Source organism: Abrus precatorius, unplaced genomic scaffold, assembly GCF_003935025.1.
Source record: "Abrus precatorius isolate BTA unplaced genomic scaffold, Abrus_2018 Scaffold6, whole genome shotgun sequence".
Lineage (NCBI taxonomy): Eukaryota > Viridiplantae > Streptophyta > Magnoliopsida > Fabales > Fabaceae > Abrus > Abrus precatorius.
Window position 1 is genome coordinate 8,060,391 of NW_020874406.1, and position 26,456 is coordinate 8,086,846.

Sequence of the window (26,456 nt, forward strand, 5' to 3'; positions counted from 1 at the left end):
TTTTTATTACATAAATGTTTCGTTTTAGTACACTAATTCATATGAATAATTATATAGTGTCATTTATTCGTGTTTCATTTTACAAGTTTGATAAGATATATATAAAATATTCAATTTATTTGATCACATGAAAATACATCACTAACTTACACTGTTAGTTACGTAACAATATGCTTAAATTAAATTCATATACAAAGCAACAACTTCACCCATAATCCAGAGACGTAATAAGAATATATTATTTCATATACTTTTAATTATTAAGTAATTTTTAAAAATTATAAAAATATAAATAAAAATATTAAATTAATAAGATGGCTTGAATTGTTTATAATTTAAATTTAATTAATAAATAAAAATATATTACTAATTTTTTTGGTTAAATATCAATATTTTATCAAAGATAAATTTAGAGTACAAGAGAGTATTTTAACTCTTACAATTCTAAAGAGAATTAATAATATATATTTAAAAATTATTAATTTAATTCATATAATCAATCGATTTTTTAAAAGTTCTGCTCCAAGTCACTGTCAACAATGATACTTAATAAAATTAAATATTTTATTAATATTTAACACACTATTATTAAAGAGAATCTTATTTCAAGTCAAATTATTTATACTATCATAAACCATACTATTATAATCCTTCTCAATTTTTTGTACGTTGTATTTCACATATGTTTAGTAATATTTCATACAAATTTTTAGATAAATATAAATTGATACTAAACTATTCAAATACTATATACCACAATTTTATGGAGATATACAGTATAAAAAAAATGCAATGTATTCTCAGTTTTAGTATCACACAATCCATATACTTTTAAAGGAATCGTTTGGTCAGGTTCTCATATTATTTATTATATAAATAATTTATAAAATTATCTGAATAAACAAAAATTTGATGGTCTTTATATGTTTTTTATTTTATATTTATCTATGAAAAGAAAATACTAATTTAGTATATATATATATATATATATATATATATATTAAATTTTTTTTCATTCAATCTTCATGACATGTGGATTACCTATGTAGATTGTTTGTAAAGTTAATGATTTTTTCTAATATTACAAATATATTATGTATCTTATTTTAAATTTAATATTTATTTATATTTAAAAAAGTACACATTATAATAAAATAATTGAATGAAGTATATATTTATTTTATTTTTATAAAACATTTTATAAAGTTAATATATTTAATACTTTTAAATTAATAATTTGATTAATTAATTTCATATTTTATAAAAAATATATTAAACAGTATTTAACTTTGATGCGGAATATCAAACGAATTTAATTCTTACTAATAGTATAATTTTTGTTGTTATTTTATTATTTAATCATGACTTATCACGTTATTTAAAGTTATTTTTTATAATGATTGATTTAAAAATATATTTATTATATTTTTAATCAATGGACAACTATAAATTCAATTTAAAATTTCTGTATTTATAATATGACTTATTTGAGAATATCTATTTATTTTTAATGAAAATGAAAATAATAAATATAAAGTATTTAATTTTACCTAAAAAGACTACACATGCAGTGAATTTTTATTTTCCAAAATGAGATCAGCATGTCACATCTAATCAGTAAAGAAAATATGAGAAAAAATTTCAGTGCTGTCCATCAATTTCCAAAGTGAGAAGTAATCAAAGCCAAACAGCAACAGTAAAAAGTTGAAAATTATAAACAAAAGGAAAGGATGTATCTATTACATCTTTTTAAGTTTTATTAACATTTTCATTTAAGAGTCTTTTATTTAAAAATAATAATAATTAGATTCATAATAAAAAATATTTTATATAAAAATTCAAAATAAAAATAAGCACTAAAAATAGTAAAAGGACTCCCGAAAAAGGCTTTTACAGATGCTATTTGTCCACGACCTCTTTCTCTCCATTCAATTTATCTCTCTGAATAATCGTTATTGATTATTATCATTTTCTCGTATACCTCGTTGAAATTACAATTTTTCATCAAACTATCTTATCACATAAAAACAGGAACAACATCGAAATAAATATTTTACAAGAACAGCACAGACAATTTTATAAACATCATTGCATATTGTCAAAGTTCACTTATGATATACTTTAAATTACCAAGTTTTTTAAGTACGTACATACATAATAACTTGTTTTAAAAATAATAAAGTTTAGTGTATTAATAACATCAAATAATATATTTTTAATACAAATTTATTACTATTTTAATTCGTAACATATGTTTTGTAACGTACATTAAACAAATTGTAAATTTATATTGCTAAATTAATATAATATTTATTATGTTTCGATTATATACTATAATAAATGTTAAAATTCTTATTTCAGTTTCTTAAAGAAGATAAAATATTAATCTGGTAGCTTTATCCTAACGAAGATTAAAAAAAAATAAAACTAAAAAGAGACAAGCCTACGAGGCTATTCGTAGGTGCTATGATTCATAGCCACTTAAATAGCATAATAAACACTACTGCCTGCAAAATTATGAAAAAAATAGTAATAAAGAGAAAGGAAAAAATTACGTGAGAATGATGGGGGAATAAAGAAAATAGGCTTCTCTTTCGCTCGTTGCCTTTTCATCTGTCAGCTTCCTTATTATTATTATTATTATTATTATTGATAAAGTTTTACTCGTTGGGTCTCTTCTTCTTTATACACAATCCCAGTTTCAAATTTTCTACTTTTTCGTTCTACCCATTACAATTTTTTCACCAAGTTTGAAGCTTTGCTGCTTTTCAACCAGACCCATCTTCTCCTTTTTCATAATGCATGATTGATTCAGAGCTAATGGTTTGCTTCTTGATAAGTCGTTTGTTCTGAATCTTCTCATCAGTCACTGGTATGTTCATTTATTCTGTGTTCTTCTTATATGTGTATTCATGTGTTCGGTTTCAGGGAAAAGCTGTGGGAAATCGATCAGTGAATCATTTGTTTAGCATAAACAATGTTCGTTGTTCAGAATTCTAAGACTTGTTCGGCTCCTGTGTTTTTCTCAGCAACCTGCTTTTGGCTTTTTCTGATTGGTTTTTCATGAGTGAATTCTGAAGATGAAACTGTTTTTGAGTTATTTTGGAGTTGTTATACCAATCGAAAGCTTCTTTCTTTTTTGGATCAGCATTAAAAGCAGTTTTCACATTTTGCTAAGTTGACCTGTTCATATGAATCTTCTAACATCTTATTGTTTTATCTAACACTGCAAGATATTGCTCTGCATGCTTTTCCAATACTAAAGTGTTCATATTGATTGGTTTTATGTTAATTTTGCTCTGTAATCTACATAAGATACGATTAGTCGTCCATCTGTAAAGGCATTATAATACAAAAGTGCAGTTGTTGAATGTGTGTGATCACAACATCTGAATTGGCAAAGAAGCATATATGCTCTGATGTGAATCAACCAATTGGTTGATTTTTTTCCCAAAATTCTGAATCCTTCTACAACTTGGCTAGACGTACGGCCAGAGTATCACTAGTCATCATCTGCTTTTTTTTCCCTTTTCTTTTCCATGGATTGATTGGTTTCTATTTTTTATACATCTTTTCCATTTTAGGCTTTAAATGAAATTCAGATCATCTTGCGTTTATTATTACTATTATTTAAGATGTTATTACTACTTTTGGAAGGTTGAACCATCAATTTTATGTTAGAGATTGAACTTCTCTTTAACTTAATACCTGATTAAGATGTGGCATTGCAGGGAACTAACTACAAAGGAGTATTATGATCATGCAAAAAGAAAGACGACCAGTGAAATTTTAGCGGAATGAGACATGGAAGCTGAAATTGAGGAGATGAGAGTCTTTTGGTAGACCCTCTGTCTGTATGGGAGGCTTATTACACTTTTTTGATTTCAATCAAGGGAGGATGGCCAAGAAAGTCCATGCTCATAAGAGACATCATGCTGGTAAGTGTTTTATTTCTTTAAGAAAAACTTCACTGGTGCTGTGAAAGATATTCCTAGCTTTATGTCCCTGGCATATTCATTGAGATCAGACACGCTACTAGGAAGCTCAAATGTGTACTAATTTCTTATGATTCATTTCCGCAAGTGGAAGACCTCTAATAGCTACTTTTCCTTTTCTTATATTAGAAAGGTCATTGATACGATGAAACAATCTTTAATAAGATGATTGGTTTGTTACAACTATGAAGATATCTTGCTTAAATTCTGGGTCTTTCCCCTATTTTTTCTCATTTTTTGTTATTGTATTGTGTGCCATGCAGGCCTTGAAGCTCCTCGCAATAGTCTAGATCTGCAAGTAGAAACACCTCAGAACTACTGTCCAGAAGGAGAATTACCAGTAAGTTTCTCTTCACATGTCATGATAAGGATACATAAGCACCGTCATATTTCCCCTCTAGTCCTGTGTTTTAGGTAACAATTTAGTCTTAAAAAGTATTGAGAATAACCCCTGAAAATTGGCTAAGAGTTTCATGAATTTGATTGATTTTCCCTTCATTTAATTGATTAATAGCAAAGCTTTAAGCACAGTTCTGAGTTTTAATATTACTCTTTTCATGCTTTCATTATACTTTTTAACCAGTGTGTGTGACAATAAACTCATGATACTTCATTTTCTATTCCTGTTTACAGCAGCAAAATTTTCTTTATTTATTATCTCACAATAACATGTTTCATCTCCTCATTCTTGAATTGAATTATACTCTGATTTGAATTTTCAGTACAATTATCAAGTAGAAGAAGAAGACAGGTCTGAGAATAAACCCTGTTCAAACGTGGGATCAATGAAAAAACTGATCAATGAGGAGCTATCCAAACGATCAAGCACCAGACAAAATGCACCAAGCCTTGTGGCAAGGTTGATGGGGATAGATATGATGCCATTAGACACTAAATCTGTTATTCCATCAGATAAAAGAGTGAGTGAAAATAAAGGGAGCAAGTTTTCAGACAAAGGAATGAATCGAAGGGGTTCAGCTAGTTGGGGTTCTTCTAACTTTAATTATTCTAGCCAGATGGAATTTGATTCATTTTATGAAGTCATAGATGATGATGATGATGATGGATGGAACCGGAGTTTTGGAGAACCAAGGCCGCGGGAACATCCTCAGGAAGAGGAACTCCAGAAATTCAAGAAAGAGTTTGAAGCATATCAAGCAGCAAGGTTTCTGGAGTGTTCAAAGGTTGCTGAACTTGTTCAAGAGAACCTGAACAAGGAAAAGGTGGCACATAATGATGCAAGTTATCTGAGAGCAGCAACAGGTAAATTTGCAGAACTTGACTGCCACTCTTTCAAAACTGAGCTACATGACAGTTATGGTTCAGAATATCATGGTAATATGGTGAAGTTAATCCCCGCTATGCAAAGGAAAACCTTTCCTTCTAGGAGCAGAACACTAAGCAGAGACTTTGAGGAGTCCTTAATGATGAAATCTTCTAATAGATTAGGTACATCTTCTCCCACTCGGATAGTTATCTTGAAGCCTGGTCCTGATAGCATTTGCAACCTTGAAGAGAATTGGACAAGTTCAGCAAGTACTATACAAGGGAGAAATAGTATAGAAGATTTTCTTGAGGAGGTGAAAGACCGTTTGAAATGTGAACTGCAAGGGAAAAATGTCAAAAAAGGTTCTGTGGTTCGAGGAAGTGGAATTGAGACACCTTACAATGAAAAACCACCTGATCCTAAACTAATAGCCCGTCATATAGTAAAGCAAGTCAAAGAAAGTGTAACAAGAGATGCTGACACAAATTTACTCCAGTCAGGATCAATAGGATCATACAAAAGTGAAATGCAGTTCAATGGACCAAGCTCTCCAGAATTTATCAGTAGAGATACCAGGAGGTTCTTGTCAGAGAGGCTAAGAAATGTTGTAAAAAGTGAAACTCATGTTCCTGAGGGGAAATCAAGGTCACTTTCATTAGACAATCAAAAAGTTATGCTAAAGCAAACGGGGGATGTTATGAAGTATGCAAAAAACTGGGAAATTTCCAAAGATGAAACAGAAATACAAACAGGATCTTTTAGGCATGAACCAGATGACAATATATTGCTACAAAAGGAGTTGTCCCCTAGGAACCTAGTAAGATCCTTGTCTGCTCCTGTATCACGGTCAGGAACATCATTTGGGAAGCTTCTTCTAGAGGACCGCCACATTTTAACTGGTGCTCATATTCGGAGGAAGCTTGAAGCTGTTGAATCTATGCCTATTGATGTCAAGACACGGAAAAAGGATAGATTTAATATTAAAGAAAGAGTCTCCAATTTTAGATATAGTCTTGCTCTTAAAGGGAGGCTTTTTGGCAAAAGGGTTCAATCGATGGTGGAATCACATGGCAATGAATATGGTCCCATGGCAAGAGATGTCACAAGTGGACCAACAGTTCTCATGAACTGCGGTGAGAGGCATGTAAGTTCGTCACATTTTTTTCCATTCTCCACAACTACCCTTGTTTTCAATTATATTTTATATATAGCTGTTATCACCATATTTTCTAAATATGCTCTATAGGAAAACTCAACTGAGGTACCTCCTAGTCCTGCATCTGTGTGCAGCAGTGTTCATGAAGAATTTTGGAGGCGAGCTGAATATTCAAGTCCAATGTCAACTCCTGATGTGTCTTCAAGAGATGATAATGTTGTTCCCCAGATTTTCAGAGATATCAGCTCTGGCTTGAATGGTATGAATATGATACAATTCTAACTTTCATGCACTGAGCAATGACTTCATAGACTTGATTCATGAAAAGGCAGTTTATTTCAATTTTACTTAGAATTTAATCTTGGGATAAATAATTAGCTTCAAGAGCTATATAATTTATTTCTGTTATTGCAAAAACGTATCAAAACTTGGATTCTGTTTTCTTTTTTCAACTTTTCTTTCATTCACCGCCTTTGATATGAGATGCAATCTTGGTTTCTTTTGATACATCTTATAAAACAAATTTTAAAAACTGTGTGTTAAGTTTGTAAATTGGTATAATTACAGAACAAGGTTAACATAAAAAAATACAGACTCTTTGCTTCAGTATGGCTACAATTAGCTTAGTAAAACTTTGTTAACATTATGGAATTGGATTTGGATTATGTGAATACTATAGACAGATTCAGAGGGATTAACCTGTGATTCTATTTGATTTTGGTGTTTCAGTTTAGAATGTGTAAGAGAGAAAGAAAAAGAACCAATTTTCTTTGTACTCTTTTTCTCAATACTGTGTACATCTTCCCCACTTTTCTTTTAGACGTCAAATTTGTGCTGATAGATCCCTTTGCTTGTTGATGTGACAGAGCTAAGGAGACAACTGAATCAACTTGAGTCTGATGGTCCTGAGGACTTCACTATGAAACAGGAGTCTGTTGAGTCTGAATTAGTGCAATTAGAGGATCCAGCAGAATCTTACATAAGAGATCTCCTGGTAGCTTCTGGTTTGTACTTTGGTTCATGGGATAAATCTTTATTAAGAGGGGACACATTTGCAAAGCCAATTGGCAAATCTGTTTTTGAAGAAGTGGAAGAATCTCATAAGAAATTGGTCAAGGAAAACGATGAAAGTTCTACAAAGGGTCAGAATGAGGGTAGGCTAGACCACAGGGTTTTGCTTGATTTGTTAAATGAGGCACTTTCAGTAGTTCTTGGACCACCTTTGACATTGTCTAGATTCAGAAGGCAATTTAGCAACTCTTCCATGTTGCCACCACCTTGTGGAAAGGAACTGTTGAACTTAGTATGGGACATTATCAGCTTTTCTTTATATCCTCCATCTGATATATCTACTTATTCACTTGATACTTTGGTGGCTCAATTCCTAGGATCCATCCCTTGGTTTGGATTAATAAATGATGAGATCAGTACATTGGAAAGAGATATAGCATGTCTAATAACTGATGATCTGGTTGAAGAACTCACAAAGGATATGCTCTAAGATGTAATGAGAAGCATCATTTTTCATGACCATTGTGACAACAAAGAATTCTGCACATGGAGCAAGGCTTACACATGATTACCGAAATTGGAAGATAACCATCTAATTGATATAGCCGTGTTAATTTAATACTGCATGAATATTGTGTATATATATAGGAATTGGTGTGTTTGTAATATAGAGGCATTGAGTTGCTGTAATACATACTGTATATGAGTGTTATGATTTGTTAGGTTATTTTCTTCAAAGCAGAAAAACAATTGATTATAGTATTTTTTTTTTTTTTAATTTTTGGAAATGTGTTAAAGTTGTTATTCTTACGGAAGTCAAATACCAATAATGAATCATGGGAGAGTGAGAGGCATCTACTTGTACCAAATATCATGAATGAAAGTCAAATTTGATTCAGTATTGTTATGATATGGTAATATATTAATACTAATAAAATGTCATATACTTGTGTATTGGACAATAACGTGTTCCATTGAGAAGTGGACTTATCTGGATGTTAGACTTGAAGAATATTACTTTAAAATGCTTATATTTTACTTTTTCTCCTTTTTAACCAATCAAATCACCCTCTTTTTTTAATCTTCCAAAAACAATATTTCAGAAGGTAATATTCATTTATGAAAACTAAATTTCAAAAGTCACTGTCAGAATTTAATATTTGATTAAACTTAAGCAATAGTGAAATATTTAACACACCACTTTACATGTTTATTTGGTAGACCTTTCTATATGTGGAAATCAATAGAGTTAATTTGCATAATCGACCAATAACTCCCTAATTTTTGCAAGACTCCATGTTATAATGATTTATTATATACATGTGAAGTAGATGCCAAGATATTTAGACATGGACTAGTGCGAGACCCAGCACATAAAAATGGTAAGGTGTAATATCGAGTTCTTCAAATGATTAACTTGACAGGTGTCTTATTCATAACCTTAACTCCCCACTTTTGTTATTTGAACAATTAAAAGTTAATTATGTAATATTTTTTATACACTAGTTTAAAAAACATAATTGGTGCGAGTTCCATAGGTGGCTCCATCAGCTTCTTTAGAATTTTTAGTTTATACTAGTTGAACATGATCCTTAAAAAATTATCCATTTACAACAATTGTGAAGGAGACATGTGTGATGTTAATTGCAACTTTATCTATCTTTTATTTTCTAATTCTCAAACTAAAATTTTGTTTTGATTGTCTTGCAATATCAGTGAGACAAATGAACTGTTGCGGGGCCTTAGATTTTTGGGTGTTGGAAGAGGCTGCGCAGAAGCACATGTAAGGAAGCTATTGTCAATTGGTGTGTTGTGTAATGGACTATTCCGTGCACAGCACTAGCACATGTAAGTTTCATCATATTCATGTTATCAGTTAGACATTTCTTTATTTTAGAATGATTGCAAATTTGCAATTCATATTAACAAATTTTGTTTCAGGAGCAATTTGTTTTGGACTCACGCGTAGTAATACAAATTAATTCTTTTTGATTTATTAAAAAATAGGTATTTTGCCTGCAATAAGAAAAAGCAAGATCATTAAACTGTCATAACTAAAATAACTTCTAAAAAAGTACAATCAACAAGCTAACAACCAGTTTTCTATTTTTTTTAAAAATAAATCATATGCCAAAATAATTAGCAAATTACATCAATTTAAGTAAAAAATATAAAATTAGTAAAATATCACAGTTTTTTTTTACAAAAATTTTAGTAAAAAGAATTGTGTCCCATTCTAAGTCAATAGTAAAGCATTAAGATAAAAAAAAAAAGTCTATTTAAAATATTTTTTATAAAATAGAAAATAAAAATTGTAATAATCAAATTGTTACATCTCAAACTTTTAAAATATAAAACTAACAAGATGTAACTGTCTAATTTGTAATAGAATATAAACTAAGTTTGGATAAAATTTTAAAAAAGTCTTTGTAAAAAAAAAATAAGTATAAAAATTAAATAACTCTCATAAGTTTTAAATAATTTATACTTTTTATTTTTAAAAAATTTTAAGAAATTATCTCATTTATTTTTTTAAAATTAAAAAAATTATTTTTAATTTATAAAAAAAATTACTCATTTTTTATACTAATTTTTTTTCTTTTATAAAAATTTGTTTAGAAGTTCCTAAATTGAACCATGATATAACATATAACAATTTTTGAAGAATAATATATATATATATATATATATATATATAATTAAAAAAATAAAAAATTATTTTTGAAAATAGTTTTTAAGAATTTATGTTAACAAATATGTTTTATTTCTAGAAAATTTATTTAGGGACATAATGTTGATCAAAGATATTGGCATTAAGTCTATTGGAATATTCTCACAATAAACAATATAGAGGTCTTAGAGTTACAAGATAGCACGACAACTCACATAACTCTCTTACCTAAAAAAATTTGTGTGAGTTTTTTCATTAACATGGATAAATTGTGATGTCGACGAGTCTTATTCCACAAGTATCTTAAAAATAGATTCATTCTTATGCTTCAACAAACACCAATCTTTCTTATATATGACACAAAGTGATTAAAACAAAGATACCAGACTTTATCACAATAAAATCATTTTTGGTCACACATACAATTTTTCTAAGTTGTATACCTTAACATTTACAAGACTTAATTTTCAAATTCTCCTACATGCTTAAGGTGTTGTTTGGGCAAGAAGGCAACTATTCTCAACCGCCTCAAGTTATGCTTGGCTTAATAATCATTATCATTTCCAACCCACTACACATGTTTGAAAACGACTTTGGAAACTTCATATTCCTAAGAAGATTTGTTTATTTCTTTGACAAACTTTACGTGATACTCTACCAACAAATAAGCATAAACACACTATAAGCTATCAAATCTGCTAGCTACCCTTGATGTTCTTACTCTAATGAAGATTTTCTCCGCTATCTCAGGGACTCTCCACATGCCAAGGAAGCATCACTAAGATTGAGTTTTGGGAGCCAATGTCACTTTTCCCCATAATAATGTAGGTTCTTAGGCCATCTCCAGCAGTTGTTTCGTGCTTAGTTTCTTAAAACGAGACGAGGAACACTGCGTTTCTTTACTGTTGGAGTAATATAACGTAACATTTGCGGTTTCTTCATTAGAAGATGTGTTTATAATATAAGGAACGATTTCTTCTCTTGTGTGGTCTCATCTCTATGGCGATACCTTTGTCTGTTGTGCCCAGCTCTTATAGGAGGAGCCGACGATCCTCGTTGGAGCTTCTGAGAACTTGCTTCAATCATCGTGGAGCGTAAAAGTCACCGTTGTGACCCTAGGGATTAATGGTCAAAATTGTTGTGATGCATTAATTTGTGTTGTAAAAATTTAAGTCCAATTTTACTTTCTAAATAAATTTGCCGTGTAGGGGATTTGATACATAAATGAGTAAAAGTAAAAAATATATAAAAGGTGAATTTTTTGGAGTTTATTATCATTGAAGTGAATTTGGATTTCAGTTGCTCAATGGTAACGTGACAGTGTAGAAACTACAAAACACATATTTCAATGCAGAAAGAAACTCTCTTAAGAAATCTCTATTGGAGATGCCCTTAATTGTTTGAAAATGCTTATTCTAAACAAAAAATTCTCTTTTTTCATGAATTTTGTGGCTTTTGCATTAGAGGAATAATTACATTTTTCAAAGAAAAAATTGATTGATCCAAAAAATTTTGTATAAAATCTGCATGTTGTATTGTATAATAAAGTTAATATTTATTTCTTTATGAAACTGATAGCAAAATGTTATACATCAATAATGTTTGAAAACTTTCTAAAAATAACGTTATTAACCTCCATGTGAATATCAATTTTACTTCACACACCCGTTCCCATAGGCTTAGGAGGAGTTTTTAGATATTATAATCAGGATTGACTATTTGGTTTCAATAGTTTTGATGAACATGATGACTCAACCTTAATTGAACTTCTTGCTATGTTTAATGACTTGAAATTAGCTTGAAACTTCAACTATAACAATTTAATATATGAAAGTGACTACAAGAAGATTATAAATACCATAAATTTTTATGATACTTCTTCGTCATCTTTATGCTCATATAATTTTAGATATTTTTATCTTGTTTTATCAATTTTGGAATATTAAGATTTTATTTGCTCATTGATAAACCAATCAAAATATTTAGCTCATATTAATTCTCTACAAAATGATTTTATGAATATTTTGCATGATCTATAAAATGATGTTAAACATTTATTATACATAGAGAATTTTTATTCTATGCTCTAGGAGTCTAGTTTTATTTTCTTTTCAATTAATAAGAAATATTTTATTTTTTTACTTGAGGTTTAGACAATATAAAAGGGATATTATTTTATTATAAAAGATAAAAAAATAAATAAATAAAAGGACTAAGTAATAAAAGAAATAAAAAAACGTAAAATGAAGTATACAAAAAAGAAACAAAAGAAGTGAAAGTATTATCTTGGATGCTCACTCAATCAACAAACACAATCTGGATTTCCTTCATCACATCACTTATTTTCTCTCTTCTTGAAAACCCTGATTCATCCCTCGCCGTTCCCTTTCTCTATCTACTTTTCAGAGTGGTGTTTGGATCAGGTACTTCTGGTTCTATTTCCTTGTCCATGCTTCCGACTTTGATCCTCAATTTTCTTCAATTTTAACCATTTTCCATAATTACATTTAATCTGATTCAAGCAGCGTCATGCTTTCTAAATTTAATTATTAGCGTATTGGAAATGGTGGCGTGTATATATATGAATGAAAACGAAACTCTGTTATGCATGGCTTTGCTGCTTCGAATATACCTGTCTCAATTCAATTTTTCAAATTGCTTTCGTTTTAGGTAATGATCTTTTGTTACTTACCGAATTATGCATCCATAGGCACGCTATGTTTCGTTAGAGAAACAATTCACAATTAACGTTTTCTGTTTAGCTGTTCTATTTTTTTTCTTCTTCTTCGTAGGGAAATCTAATTGATATAAATTGAATCGTTTGTGCTAGATTTTGATTTTGCTCCCTTTTCTGGTTAGGAACCAAAGTGTTGGAATGGGAGAATATGATGGCGATGAATCGAATGGCTTTGTTCCTGACATCCGAACAAAACACCACCACCACCTTGGATAGGTTTTTGTAGGGTTTGATGAAAATCTTGTAGGTTTTCAGATTCTTCATTTGATACGTTTGATTTGTGTCCCTGTTGTATGATTGTGAATGGATTTGAAATTTAATTCATGTGAAGATTTATTCATTTTTTTTCTGAGAATTGAATTGAATTGGATTCAATACAGGAGTATGGAGAACATGTGTTATAGTAATTGCAAATTTATCTATCTTTCATTATCTATTTCCCAAACTAAAATTGTGTCTTTGGTTGTCTTGCAATGTCAGTGAGTCAAACGAACTTTTGCAAGGCCTTAGAATTTTGTTGTTGGGAGAGGCAGCGCAGAAGCACATGTAAGCAAGCTATTGTCAATTGGTGTGTTGTCTGATGGATACTATTCAGTGCACAGACATGTGAGTTTCATCATATTCGTGCTATCTACTAAACATTAGTGTCTTTAAGAATGATTGCGGTTCATACTTGGAGAATTTGTTTTGGAAGCAAGTTGTTTGAAATTCATGTGATTAGTTTGGTTTATTTTAAATTTAGAAAGTTTTGAAAAGAAATAATCATTTCTTTAAATTTAAATATTATCAAATATATATTTATTATCTCCTTTAATTAAGAGAATATTACTTTTGTCCTTTTATAACTTCTTGTATTTTGTTTTACTTCATTTCAATATCGAACCTTAATGTCAGACTTTTTTCTTTTCAGGATGGTCAAATTCTCAATAAGCAATGCCAGATATACTTACATCCATGATGAGAAATATCCCTCTAAGGATGTTGACATACACCATATAGTTTTGAAGAGGAGTAGTGCAAAATATCTTTTTGTGTATGCCACAACACTTCTTGTATTAGTATGTGCCTTGTATCTCTATGTTCTTAAGGTATGCCTTCAACATTTTTGTTTTTCAGTGACTCAAATATTTTGAAGATTTTGTGACTTTTACCTTTGTTTCTTTCTTTTTTGATTGATTATATCCCTAATATTAACAGGAAAAGTCAGTTAGTATTGTGTATTACAGCTTGCTTTTTGACATGTTTCTTGTCAAGTTGTTTCTTCTGAAGCCTATTAAGAAAGGTGAGGACCTGCCTAACAGGGCTGGTGGTGCACTGAAAGAACTGTTTTTTTTTTTTTTAATTATTATTATAAGTAACCAGGAAAAACACTGGCATAATGCTTGTTTTAATTTGAAACTTTTTTTTAGTCATTTTCACAAAGTTTGCTATTTTTCTTGCAGAATCTGTTGTGATTATGCCAGCTTTTGGAGTGCAGCTTGAGACTCACTACGTAAGGTAATGTTATCTAAAAGAATTTTGTGCTCTATAATTGTTGTCTTTTGACAAAAAAAAGTTGGGAACTTGGGATAGTGGAATGCTGGTACTAGTTTAGGGCCTTTTAGGCTGTTCACGCTAGAGAAAAAAAAATTGGATGTACTTCCCTAGCATGTATTGTATCTTCATTATGAAAATATTTTTACTGCAAAATTTTGTTTTTAGCTGCCAAATCATATCTTGGTTTCATCTTTGTTTTTTCCATTTTTGTTATTTAATACTTATTTTGTCTTTGGATACATTGTTACAGTGGAAAGATCACGCGATGCTTTGTTCCGATTGACAAGATTCTGAAACCTATTCTACTAGAATGTGTGACTCCAATGACTTGTTATTGGACTCTATCTTTAATTGTTCGTGAGAAATCAGAAATGGTGTTAGTTTTCAAGGTAGTTATTTTTCATCTCACTAGTTTTCAGTTTCCAAGAACTTTGTTCACTAGGTGCAGGATACATATTAAATATGGAAATGCAATTGCTTGCTTTTCGAAGGCTAAATATGTTAAGAATTATTAGCCGAATAAGAGGCATTTAACTTTTGGTTTTACACCAAATTTTGCAGTATTTTACGTATTAACGAAGAATCTCTAAATTTGATTGCTAGAACTTACGTCCGCCAGTGAAAATGCTGGTCCATGTCTGGAAGGCCCTGTGTGCCGCAACTGATAGTAAAGAGAAGACTTGTATACAGACCGAGTGAATAAATTGACAACCTATACTAGTTCTTGACCCCATAGATTTAATCGCAAGTTGATAGTTCGAGACGTATTCACAATCACCACGGCAAGACATCAATTATAGGCCGATTGACTCCGCTTTCTGAACTGCAAACTAAGTAGGTACATAAAAAAACTAGGGAAGAATTTTGTATTATGATTCGGGACTGCTAGAACAAGTGCATTTCCGTCTCAGTATTCTGTAACTAAACGCAGGTTCAAGCATGATAGTGAGCATGGCCAAGCTTGCACAATGCATCTTTGTGGATTTCACAGCGCTAAATGAATATTAATTTTAGTTTTATACACACACGGTGCATTTAATGATAAATAGTTCGATTTTCTTCTTTAAGACTTCATCCTTGCCTTCAAATTCGATCCATTTTTATTGTAAAACTAAAATCAATCAAATTCAGTTAGGAACAAAACATTCACTGAAAATGGCGTTTTCAAGCAATATCGATATAACCAACTGTAGTAGGTGGCCTCATTATTTTTTAACTCTCAATGTTGTTGTACAGTCGAAGTAAAAAGAATGATTTTGCTGTGGAGCATGAACTTTGTCAAACTCATGTCACTAGTAACATCTATAATGTATTCATGGGTCTCAACTTCCTTTGGCAGAACATAAGCGCTGTGCTGCACGCTCAACACATATTTTCTGTCTATGTAATCCATGCCACTCACCACTTGAGCATTCACTCATTAGTCCAAGCTTGGCTATCTGATTATGCAGTGCCTCCAGGTTGACTAGAGGAACAGTTGTTGGTCTCCCATGAGCACACTGCACAGAAAATTCCTCAATTTGTCATGCACCCTGCTATTCCTCTTAATACATACACAAAGATGGAAACAAATATCTTACTTGGAAACAAAGTGAAGTATGCTTTAGCTCTTCAACTAGAAGGGAACATTCAGATGGTAGCAACGAATCCCCAAACATAATAGCACCTTCACAAACAAGCATTAACATAGTTAAAGGAATATTGCTGAGTATGCCCTCCCAAAAAAAGCCGGAAAGAAATCTGTCCGAGGATGAACAGTTTGTCAACAGATGGGGAGTTCTCATGCACGATATTGATAAAATAAATTGACAATACCATATAAGTTCCAAAACTAGGGAGTCATTTACCATTAACAATGCAAGTCCGTCGGATTGTTAACAATCCCACGTTGCACATAATATATACAGAGGCCTCTTTGTTTAAGAAATGATCCTTTTATAGGGAAAACATGTAAACACAAGAAGGATTTCCAAACAGAGCATGCAATTAGTGTAGCTAATGACGTTAGTCACATACCTCTGCAAGCTTTCAAATTTAGCAATCGTACGACAGAGGGTGGCATTGTTGATGATCCATTAGTGTCAGCAAGCTGAAGGCAATGATAAATAGGAAGTTAAAAAAGCGTAGAATGGCCCCTTTCTAAAAGGAGATAATTTAAATTGAAGAAAGGGCTATGATCAGGACTTTTTACAACCTGCTGAAGATATTCTAAAAGATCAACGTCATTTAAATTGACACCTAAAATACACGGTACCTACAAGTAGTTGTAAAATAATTAACATCAGTGATATGGAAAACATGCAAGGCATATATAGCACTGATTCAATCATTTGTGGCCTGTTGTTGTAAAATAAAAAAGACTAAGGTTTTCAGCTAGTGAAAAAAGAAAAATTGAAAGAGAAAAAAACCGCAATAAGTGTGACAGCCATTTGTGGCCTGTTGAGGATATTCAAATTCCTGCAAGGGCAATCAAAATTTTAATTAGAGAAACCCCGATAACAAAAAAAGTAAGTTTGACATAACTTATTCAATCATTTAATTGGAGCCCAATCCCCAAACTATAATTTAACTAGTAGGTAGGAATCTTATATGATCTGATATGCATGACCTGAACAAATAAACAACAGACATCACGAAATCCATGATACTGTAACATTAATTATCTCCCGAGTTCTGAAACCTTTGGTCAAGGTATGTATGTAATTTCTACAGGGAAGCCATAGAGGTATACCTTCTAAATGATTCAGAATTTTGAGCATGAATGCTGCAGATCCAGCCCCAGTGTTTAATCTGTTCACTATAACTATGTAGTAGTTGATAACCAATCTCTGGCAGTGCCTGTATCATGTACATTGTACAGGCAGTGTAAGAATTTTAAGACTCAGAAAACACGTCATATTTTCACATTAAATCCTCTAATGCAAGCGATGCATACCAGTTCCTGTTCAGCATCTAGATAGGTGATTGCTTTAGCTTCACCAGATAATACCTGAGTATTTGACTAGTTTCATAAGTAATACTAGAGAAATATTTCTGATGTATTCAATATGAACAAGTTTACCTTTTGACGCAATTCTTCAAGTCTGATTCTTTCATCTGCAGCATGCTGTAATAAAAGAACTATTGTCTATGTTACCTGACTAAAAGGGAGGTTCTCACTGTTATGGAGAATGGGTATGATTGTGTGTTACCACTTAGCAGGCATTTCTTTCTTTCTAGCGCATGTATTTATTTACTTACTAATGTATTTTGTAATAATCTAAAATCATGCTGGGAAATCCAATTGTTCAATAGTGGCCTCAATGCATGTAACCTATAAAAGAAATTTAATCATATCGCTAGTGTACAATAGAAAAACCTGATCAATAATAGCAAGAGTTCTGCTCGCCACAACTGGAATGAATTTTTTGTCCACCTGATGGAGAACTTTGGCATCCTCGAGACATTTCTTACTGATAGTTTCTGGAATCAATGAATCTCCAGCAAGGTGCAAGAACCCAGAAGAAATGTCAAGTATATTGATTTCACTTTGAACATTAGCCAATTTATAATTCTTCTGTGCAAAGGTCATACTAATAGTCAGATCAACCCCAATGAATGTCTTTTAACAGAATAATATGCCTCTAAATATTGACAACGTAACTGTAATTTCGGGAGAGCAGTTCCTCCATTTGGACCCATAATCTATGGAATCTTGTACTTCCTTAGAGATAAATTCTGAAATACCAGATATAATAGGTTTAACAGGAAATTAATAGCTGAATGATAAGACAAATCTTTTTAAAATTGTTCAACAATAGATCATATCAACACAAAATAAATTAAAAGCACAATCCAACTAAAACAACAGTGAACTTTTTCAGTTTAAAAGATTGTGTGAATAACAAAACTTCCAAATTTCTTGGCCTTCGTTTTTGGCAGAAAATGCTAAACAATAAAGAGAAACACCCAGCTTTACATAGCACAGATTTGTAGCAAAGAAAATTATTTTAGAATTAAATTAGTTGCTTGAAGTAACATATAAAGATAAGCCAGCTACAAAGCAAAAAGTTTTTTTTCCCTAAATTCAAAGCTGAACAATAATCGACATGGTTTTGAGCTAAAACTTAATATTTTGAAGGAGCACATCTTGTCAGGCCAGATTGAAGTTTTGCTAACACAGAGAACTCACCCCTAGATGGAGCACTGTTTTGAATGTTGAAACTTTCAAATCCATCAACCTTTGGAATGTCATTAACCTGCATATTTCCCAGAACCTCTGAGCTCTGTTTCACATCAGTTCTATGATAAGGGCAAAACAAGGGTCAGTAAGAAATTGTTCCCAACAGTTAAGCAGCTTAAGGTTCAATAAGATATTTTCGTACTTGGATTCCTGCAAAAAGAGTTCTTCAGTGCTTGGGTAAAGAGCATTGGGAGATTGTTGAGGATATTTAAAATTACTAGCTTCTGCAGATTGAAAAGTATCATTTCATTAAGTGCTATTGAGAAATGTTGCTACTTATAAAAAGGGAGCAATGGGTTATAAACAAGGATAGAAAATGAAAAACCTTGATGATTGAAAGCAGGATTGGATGCTCGGTCAATCTGTCTTTTGGCAATCATTTCTGAAGGATGATTTAAAGAGAAAAATCTCCTTTTGCTTCTATGAAAAGGAGGAGCTGAAAAACTTCTTCTAGATCTTTCATGGTTCTCCTCCAAAATTGGATTTCTAAAATGATTCCTTTTGCCCTTGTTTTTGTCAGGTTTATTGCAGCTTTTAATGCACAACTCAGACAACGGCCAGTCTGGCTCCTCATTTAAAATATCTGACCTTGTAGAATATATATCACCAAAATCAGGCCAGTCGACTAATCTGTTGAATATTTCACCACAATCACCAGCATCATCAAAATTAAATCCAGTATTTGCAAAATTTGATGTACAGTGATGTTGGTTGGCATTCTTCGACATATTGTAGTTGAAGTTGCATTCATTTTCTCCATCATCAAAAAGTTTTGTACGGTGGATCCTTTTATGTCTAGATACTCCTCCAAGATAATCATTAATAAGAGTTGTATGGTAAACACCCAATGCAGTTGTTTGAGATGAGGGTTCCTGGTAGACAGGATGCCATTCAGAATTTAATAACTGGTCATCAGACCCAGAGCTTCCTATTTGTGTTTCCAAATAGCATGAATCTGCAGGGAGAGAATTTTCTTTGGCATATGCTCTAATAATAAAATCAGAATCTTGAGACATCTTTAATCTTTTTGCAACTTCTGGGCAGGGATAGGAATATAAATCCTCATCCCTTCCATAATGCTCCCCCAGATTTTGCTTGTTCCAAATACTATCAGGTTGGAGTTCATGTTTGTCATTTATAAACAAATCCTTCTCATCCAGAATGCTTCCTTCTTGTGTAGAGCATCTCCTTAGAAAAGGCTTTTGCAAATCTCTGTTAATATTTACAGCAGAATAGAATCCATTGCAGTCATCAAGTAAATCATGTTCAAATGATTCACTGAGCACATCAGCTTCTACTTCATGGAATTTTCTTCTGTGTGAAGAACTTGTAGCATTACATGGTAAATTATCATAGAATTTTTCTGCAGCAGGAATTTTACCATCATAAAAGTAATCTCCTTGCAACAAACTATTATGCTTTCTCATCACAGTGGGCATGCACTGGGTATGCGAACCATCCAATAAATTGCCAGAATAACCAGTCTGACATAGAAAGTCTCCCTTACTCTTTTGCTCTTTGAACACTGCAGTCCCTTTATGCAAGTAACCAAGGGAGGTTCCAGCACCTTCCATGTTGGAGTGGTGAAAGTTATCCTCAATTAGCTTGTCCGAAGCAGAAAAGAAGAGATCTAGGTAATCCTCACGATTTTGGCTACTAAATTCTGATATATCTGCATTAAAGATATCTGACAACAATGTTCAAATGTTTAAAGAGAAGCCATACCAAAATGATCCTCTGTAGCCTACAAACCATTTATGCATTTTTTTTCTGTAAAGTTTATTGTTTTTATCTTGAATATACAAGATAAAGAAAGGCAAAAGTAAATGTTAAAAAATGATCAGATATTCAGATTTAATTAAAGTAACTGCAAAGGAAACTGTTTGATCATCAAAATTACAAACTTTACCTGATACTCCTGAAATGATGTTGACATCTCCTTTCTCTGGTTGATCTTCTTGCACAATGAAAGTGGCTTGATTGGACAGCTCTCCTGCAAGTACCTCAGAGATAAATAGAAGCATAAAAATCAATAATTTAGTCTACTAAATGTCAATAAAATGCAGTGAGTGTATACCACCTATATTTTCCTCCCAGAATTGTTTGAGAGCCTTCTCAATGAAGTTTAGTATGGGAGTCCAATCCTTAAAATGTGAGGGGGAAACATAAAATCAGATTCATATGTGTACAGTTCTGATAAAATAATTCGTAGTGAAATTATAATATGGGAAACAGAAACTCCAAAATCTCTGCTAATTGTTCCTTGCTGGTTTTAAATTACACCACCTAGAGTACATGAAGTATTATATTATATATACAGAAGCCTGAATCTAGACTAGACCCCTACTAAATTCATTTACAAGACATCAAGCAAAAAGTATACAGTCACAATTCAAGGAATTACTGATAATGTAAGATAAAATGAGTCATGAAAAGGGAAGCCAAACAAAACTACCTTGAATTTAACATAAGTTTTTGATGGCTCAAAGGTCAAATCATACAACGATCGGGGGCAATTTAAATTCAAGATATAAGCTGGGCAAGCTTGAGACCTAGTTCTCTTCTTGTTGTGGAACTCATTATCAGTATTCCATGAGTCCTGATTCTCAAACAGAATAGCCAACTGATTCACAAGCTTATGAATAGGGCCCTTGCAAACAAACTGTGAATTAACATCTACCCATGTTAAGGTCAACACTACAAATGTTTAAGGTATTCGATTCTTTCCAAGCCTCAACAAGTCCACTCTATACCAACAATACACTATCTAAAATTGTGTAGTCACATGGATACAGACATACTGCAAGGCCTGCAAAAATGCACCAAAAGTTTAAGGAGGGGACCAAGAAAGAATCTTCACAAAAGTTAAGGGTAAGATGAGATAGATGATTGAGTTTCTATATTAGTAATATGAATCACCTTCATGTTCAAAGTATTGCAAGGACTGGATACATATCCAGAAAGCTTTATTTTATCATTCTCAACTTCTAAATTGTGAAGAGAGCTTGTGACCTCCACACCAAAGCCACTGGTTATAAGTGACAGGGGAGAAGAAGCAGCATGTGTGCAAAAGAGCTCGTCCTCTCTACATGTAAGGTATAAAAAATGTTAATAAACCTAAAAAAGAAGACAACTAGTTTTTGCTGGGAATATACCTTTCGATATCAACAACTCTGAAGGAAATATTTGGGTGTACAAGTGCAAGCCGCATTACACATTTCTTGATTGATTGCAGTACCTTATTGGGGCTTCCAATTCAAGGATGGAATTCATCAGTCAATCCAAAATTTTGAAAATTGAAACAGAAACATAGTTTTTATACAAGGTAACAACGACTTCAGAAAACATATTACTTGTGTGGCAAGGCAAGAGAAATAAACCTGGATTGCATGTGTTTTCTCCGGACTGGTTGGTTGTAAAATAAATCACGAACAACAACTGACAGAAAAAGGGCCTTAATTAGCAATAAATTCATTGCACTAAACCAATGGAAAAAAATTGTCATCATCAAGAATTTTTCAAGCCAGATAAATGCAACAAACATGAGCAGATATTGAAGATTGTGCAGTGTGATAGAGAAGTTATGAGAGCAAATAATTTAATTGCAAGCAAAAGGAAAGGTTGAATACTGAATGGGGGGCGGCAGACAAATTAAAAAAGTGTCTAATATATCCATCAAACAAGAAAAAGATTTCCCTACAACAGCAATCAATGGTCCCAACCAAACAACCATTGCATTCCCGATATGTGATTTGACAAATAAAGCTACAAACTTATAGCAAAAAATGAGTTGTTATAAGGATCTAGCTTTAAAAAAAATTGAGCAACAATTAGGCAAGGGGTGCTTTCAGGAAATATCACATCTGCAAAACTGGCGTCCAAAATGTTCCTTCCATTAGTCAATCAAAAAATATCATAAATAAACAACAGAGAACAATCAAAGTACTCTTGCAGAAGTCTGGAGATTTTTCCATGAAGATGATTTTGAGCATAGCTCCCAATTCATAAAATGAAGCAACACCAACTGGTCAAAACATAAGTTGTAACTGCAGTATGTATCAACCAACCAACTACAAAAGACTACATTATAAAAAAAATTACTGTATAATTCAGTTGTTCAAAATTCAGATGGCAATTGTCTTTTGTGAAAGAAATGATGGAGAGAAGGTTAAAAAAATCCCATTAAACCCTAGTTAAATAAAAAAACAGAGAAAAACTGTACATTTGGACAAAGGAAGAAAAATAGAATTCATCCACAAATAAATGAAGACTAATGTACCTCTACTAATTAACCAAGAAATGCAGCAGATTTATGGAAATATCAGCTAAAGGATTTAACTAAAGAAAAAGCTTATGTTGCATCCATATCTCAGGGAAACCAAAAGCAAAATGATAGATCTATAAACCATAGAAAATTATCCTGAGATCTAAATTAGCTCAAATCAAAAGTCTGAAGACAAAAAGGAGGGTTAGTGCAAGAAGAGGACTTCAATGACTCTAAATCTAATACTATCATGTAAGAACCCTGCAAATTCAGGGGAAATGATTGTCATCTGTGCATTAATAAGTTTCATTCCCAGACATACAGAAGGAAAAAATGCAACCGTTAGATTCACCAAAATTACCACCTGTTGTTCCCACTTCCTTTCTGTCATCATCAATACCAAGATATAAACACTTGCACCCCTGCAGCCAATATAAAAAACATAAGCCTAAATAAAAATTGTATCAATAGCAGCTATAATGTGATTAATGTGATAATGTCTACCAGAATAAAACGCAGGAAGTCATTCCCACCTTCAATACTTTTTGATACCCATTTGGCCTTCCATGTGTTCTTGTCACAATTTCCAATAAAGAGATTTCGGAAATGGAAGCTAAAGCTTCCCCACGAAAACCAAAGTTTTCACTTGTGGCATTCAGGTCAGCCAAATTAAGAAATTTTGATGTTGCTGCATTGTTCAATGTACATACATAACATTATCAATGGCAGCAAGGAAAATCATTCACGGAAGATGAAAAAATAAAAAAGGGATCCCTTTTTCTCATTTTTTATGTAATATAGCCTAATAAAAAGTAAAAACCCACTCGTTGTAGCTTTTTGGGTGTTGAGTTTGACACACTTCAACAGACTGAACTAACTGGCCTGATCACTTTAGTTGTATTCATTAACTAATATGTTTAGAATCAAGGAACAAACAATCTCGGTTAATATAATCTTGTAACAGCGATCCCAAGGATTGCTGCATATCGGCCAATTTCTGAAAACAGTTATGGAAATTAAATTATATAATAACCTATGATCACCTCCACAAAAAAAATTTGCACACACAACGGGCAAGGTTACTCCGATGTCTGGCTTACCGCATAGAAAGAAATATATCTCATAATTAAGGACTGTTACTAAGTAGGAAAATATTCAAAACCAATAAACATGTCTATTGGTGGCCCTTTAAGTACCACATATCTTTCACTACACAAATTTGTTTAAGAAAATGAACATAACATGAGACTGCTGCGTTCAGAAAGCAAGCACCAAGAAAACGTAGCATGGAGCCACGTCAAATGCATAAACTCTAGTAACAAGTTCACAAGGTATAAACAAAATGAAGAAACACACACCGTATCTCTCTCCCACCAATTCCAGTCCATCTCGAGTGATTCCACTTCCTACAAACACATATATCGAAACCATAAAGAGAGACCATAACAAAAACGTGCCATGCAACGCAAAATTTTGATTATGAAGAGATAAACAAACATTTACATAAATAAAATAACTAAAAATTTACCATCATCTACAACTTTCAAATAGCAGTTCCCAACACTAACAAACACCGATACCTGAAACAGAAAACAACAGAGAGTGAAATGATACAATTCCAAGCACTTGCCTCTTCTCTCTCTCTCTCTCTCTGGCCTGGTTGAGTGTTGACAACAGAGAATATATGATAATAGGATATACCTTAGTAGCACGAGCATCGAGGCTATTGAAAAGCAGTTCCTCAACGACACGCGCGAAATCGAACAAGAAAATGCCAGAACGCACCGAGCTACGAACAGCCTCTGGCAAAGGCCTTATGCTCGCCATCAAGCTCCACCACTGCGATTACGATGAGCATGCCCGATCCGTTCCTCGCTTCACCGTGCAATTTGAATGAGAATATCAAGGGTTTCTCGTCGACGGCGACGTTTGATCGGGAAAAACCTCAAGGAGAGAGTCACCTTGTTGCTATTTTCGAATCCTGCACAAAAATGGCGGTTTGCTGCCAACTGAAACGACCAGGGAAGGGTGCCGTTTATATATGAGGAGGGTATGATAATCTCACCCGTCCAAAATTTTGCCTCAGATTCAGACCGTTGGATCTGGAAGCCTTACATGGAATCGCAATCTCGTAAGAGATCTACCTCTTTAGTCTTTACCTCAGTCCTCCAAACTCCAATACGTTTTGATTCAGATTTTTTTTTTTTTTAAGATTAACTATTTTATTTATAAATTAAAAAAATATTTTTTTTCAAAAATAATCAGTTAAGTAAGATCTTCATTATAAAAACATATTGAAATATACCAAAAACAATTTAATACATTTTTTTAATTTAAAGAATTAATTTAATAATAAAGTATTTAAAAATCATACAATGACATATTGAAAAAATAATGTCATTTTTTTAAAAATAATACTCTGTGATTTTCTAAATTAATTATACCGTGAGATTTTACTCTTCAATTGAAAAAATTTTTTCTTTGAACTTTTGTGGAATTTAGTCTCCTAATAATAAATAAACATTGTATATGACTATATTCAAACAGAAAAAAAAAACGTATTAAACAAATTAACTACGAGTATATTAATACACTAAAATTTTACTTAATTTTAACAATTTTCATGCATTACGGAGTTATTATGAATTTTAAAATATATATAAATTTTAAAATAGTTTATTAATAATAAATATTTTATTATATTAAATTAAAATTTGTTTAAAATATATAATATAATTTTTAATTGAATTAAATAAATAAAATATAAAGTTAATACCTAAAAATCTATTTATTTTAAATTATTCCTAAAAAATCATTGTAAAAAATACGACTCAAGAAATATACATAAAACTATACAAATATAAGGAACATGTTGACATTATAAGTTGTTGGAATGTTTCTCAACCTGAGACCATAATTTTAACATGGCATCATAACATAAGAAAAGTGTTTTGGCAATTGTGCTCAAGGGATGCTCACTCAACAACTTTTGAACAATGAGGTTTCTCATGGATTAAATATTATTAATAATTAAAAGAAATATATTGTATAAACTAATAAAGAAAATAAAACAAATATTTCAAAAAGTTAGTAAATGAGATGCATAATTTTTTTTCAATTATTATTTTAAAACATAATACTAATATTATGAGTCATTTTAAGTTAATAAATATGTACATGTACGTAAATTTAGTTTCAGGTTAAATTAAAATTATTTTTGGAACACTATTTAAGTTGTAATTCTGTCGAGTTAAAGTTTTTTTTTTTTTTCCACTATGAAATCATAGGCAAGTTTTTTTTAGCACTAGTGACAAGACAAGCTGATTCTTTTCAAAGTAACATATATTTGTCAACGAGAATCAATTTTAAAGTGGCGTTTGAAAGACATCGTCCCTAATTCTATAACTAAGAATATTTTAAATATATATTTAATTATGTTTTAAAACATTTTTATTCAATTTAAACCAGATATTAATTGTAAGAAATGTATGTAGTTTAATAATTATATGTGTAAAATTTATTTTTTTGATATAATTTTATTTAATAAATAATATATCAATTATTAGTAAATAAATTTATAGTTATTTTAAATTTATA

The 26,456-nt window shown here is 31.6% G+C and overlaps 3 protein-coding genes across 17 annotated transcripts; 2 read left to right on the top strand and 1 right to left on the bottom strand.

Moving 5' to 3' along the window:
- Positions 1-2,546: 2,546 nt before the first annotated feature.
- On the top strand, positions 2,547-8,324 carry LOC113868778. 2 transcript variants are annotated; one of them, XM_027504664.1, is made up of 6 exons: positions 2,547-2,872; positions 3,732-3,938; positions 4,259-4,335; positions 4,718-6,406; positions 6,509-6,677; positions 7,285-8,324. In XM_027504664.1, exons 2-6 carry the CDS (start codon positions 3,857-3,859, stop codon positions 7,917-7,919), a joined length of 2,652 nt encoding a protein of 883 aa, XP_027360465.1. In that variant the 5' UTR covers positions 2,547-2,872; positions 3,732-3,856; the 3' UTR covers positions 7,920-8,324. The 2 variants fall into 2 exon arrangements, with proteins under 2 accessions (XP_027360465.1, XP_027360464.1); XM_027504663.1 differs by lacking the exon at positions 2,547-2,872 and having other exon boundaries at positions 3,645-3,938; positions 7,285-8,275.
- Positions 8,325-12,413: 4,089 nt separating this feature from the next.
- Positions 12,414-15,366, top strand: LOC113869043. 9 transcript variants are annotated; one of them, XR_003505461.1, is made up of 9 exons: positions 12,417-12,523; positions 12,960-13,053; positions 13,318-13,383; positions 13,748-13,925; positions 14,035-14,119; positions 14,280-14,334; positions 14,624-14,762; positions 14,977-15,207; positions 15,305-15,353. XR_003505461.1 is itself a non-coding variant. In XM_027505152.1 (8 exons), the coding sequence occupies exons 2-8, from the start codon at positions 12,986-12,988 to the stop codon at positions 15,070-15,072; spliced, it is 687 nt and encodes a 228-aa protein (XP_027360953.1). In that variant the 5' UTR covers positions 12,417-12,523; positions 12,960-12,985; the 3' UTR covers positions 15,073-15,357. The 9 variants fall into 9 exon arrangements, 7 of the variants coding, with proteins under 7 accessions (XP_027360959.1, XP_027360953.1, XP_027360955.1 ...); XR_003505460.1 differs by having other exon boundaries at positions 15,285-15,335; XM_027505152.1 differs by having other exon boundaries at positions 14,977-15,357.
- A 156-nt stretch (positions 15,367-15,522) lies between these two features.
- On the bottom strand, positions 15,523-24,686 carry LOC113868425 (DNA mismatch repair protein MLH3). Of its 6 annotated transcripts, none has more exons than XM_027503992.1 (25): positions 24,561-24,686; positions 24,388-24,439; positions 24,218-24,265; positions 23,393-23,547; positions 23,224-23,281; positions 21,976-22,033; positions 21,751-21,843; positions 21,515-21,680; positions 21,389-21,404; positions 21,051-21,271; positions 20,676-20,739; positions 20,505-20,588; positions 18,921-20,267; positions 18,738-18,819; positions 18,545-18,654; positions 18,017-18,090; positions 17,732-17,929; positions 17,435-17,479; positions 17,309-17,362; positions 17,105-17,211; positions 16,782-16,830; positions 16,568-16,627; positions 16,390-16,462; positions 15,954-16,039; positions 15,523-15,872 (listed from the first exon to the last, which is right to left on the bottom strand). In XM_027503992.1, exons 1-25 carry the CDS (start codon positions 24,684-24,686, stop codon positions 15,696-15,698), a joined length of 3,603 nt encoding a protein of 1,200 aa, XP_027359793.1. In that variant the 3' UTR covers positions 15,523-15,695. The 6 variants fall into 6 exon arrangements, 5 of the variants coding, with proteins under 5 accessions (XP_027359793.1, XP_027359794.1, XP_027359796.1 ...); XM_027503993.1 differs by having other exon boundaries at positions 15,550-15,872; positions 17,732-17,926; XM_027503995.1 differs by lacking the exon at positions 17,732-17,929 and having other exon boundaries at positions 15,678-15,872.
- Positions 24,687-26,456: the final 1,770 nt, after the last annotated feature.

Coding starts and splice junctions, on each gene's coding strand:
- LOC113868778 (XM_027504664.1), top strand. CDS start 3,857: ATGGGAGGCTTATTACACTTTTTTGATTTCAATCAAGGGAGGATGGCC. Junction 4,336..4,717: donor GTCCAGAAGGAGAATTACCA/GTAAGTTTCTCT, acceptor TTGAATTTTCAG/TACAATTATCAAGTAGAAGA. Junction 6,407..6,508: donor TGAACTGCGGTGAGAGGCAT/GTAAGTTCGTCA, acceptor TATGCTCTATAG/GAAAACTCAACTGAGGTACC.
- LOC113869043 (XM_027505152.1), top strand. CDS start 12,986: ATGATGGCGATGAATCGAATGGCTTTGTTCCTGACATCCGAACAAAAC. Junction 13,926..14,034: donor TGTATCTCTATGTTCTTAAG/GTATGCCTTCAA, acceptor TAATATTAACAG/GAAAAGTCAGTTAGTATTGT. Junction 14,763..14,976: donor AAATGGTGTTAGTTTTCAAG/GTAGTTATTTTT, acceptor TTTGATTGCTAG/AACTTACGTCCGCCAGTGAA.
- LOC113868425 (XM_027503992.1), bottom strand. CDS start 24,686: ATGGCGAGCATAAGGCCTTTGCCAGAGGCTGTTCGTAGCTCGGTGCGT. Junction 20,740..21,050: donor AAACTTATGTTAAATTCAAG/GTAGTTTTGTTT, acceptor TCACATTTTAAG/GATTGGACTCCCATACTAAA. Junction 18,091..18,544: donor AAACAGTGCTCCATCTAGGG/GTGAGTTCTCTG, acceptor CTGGTATTTCAG/AATTTATCTCTAAGGAAGTA.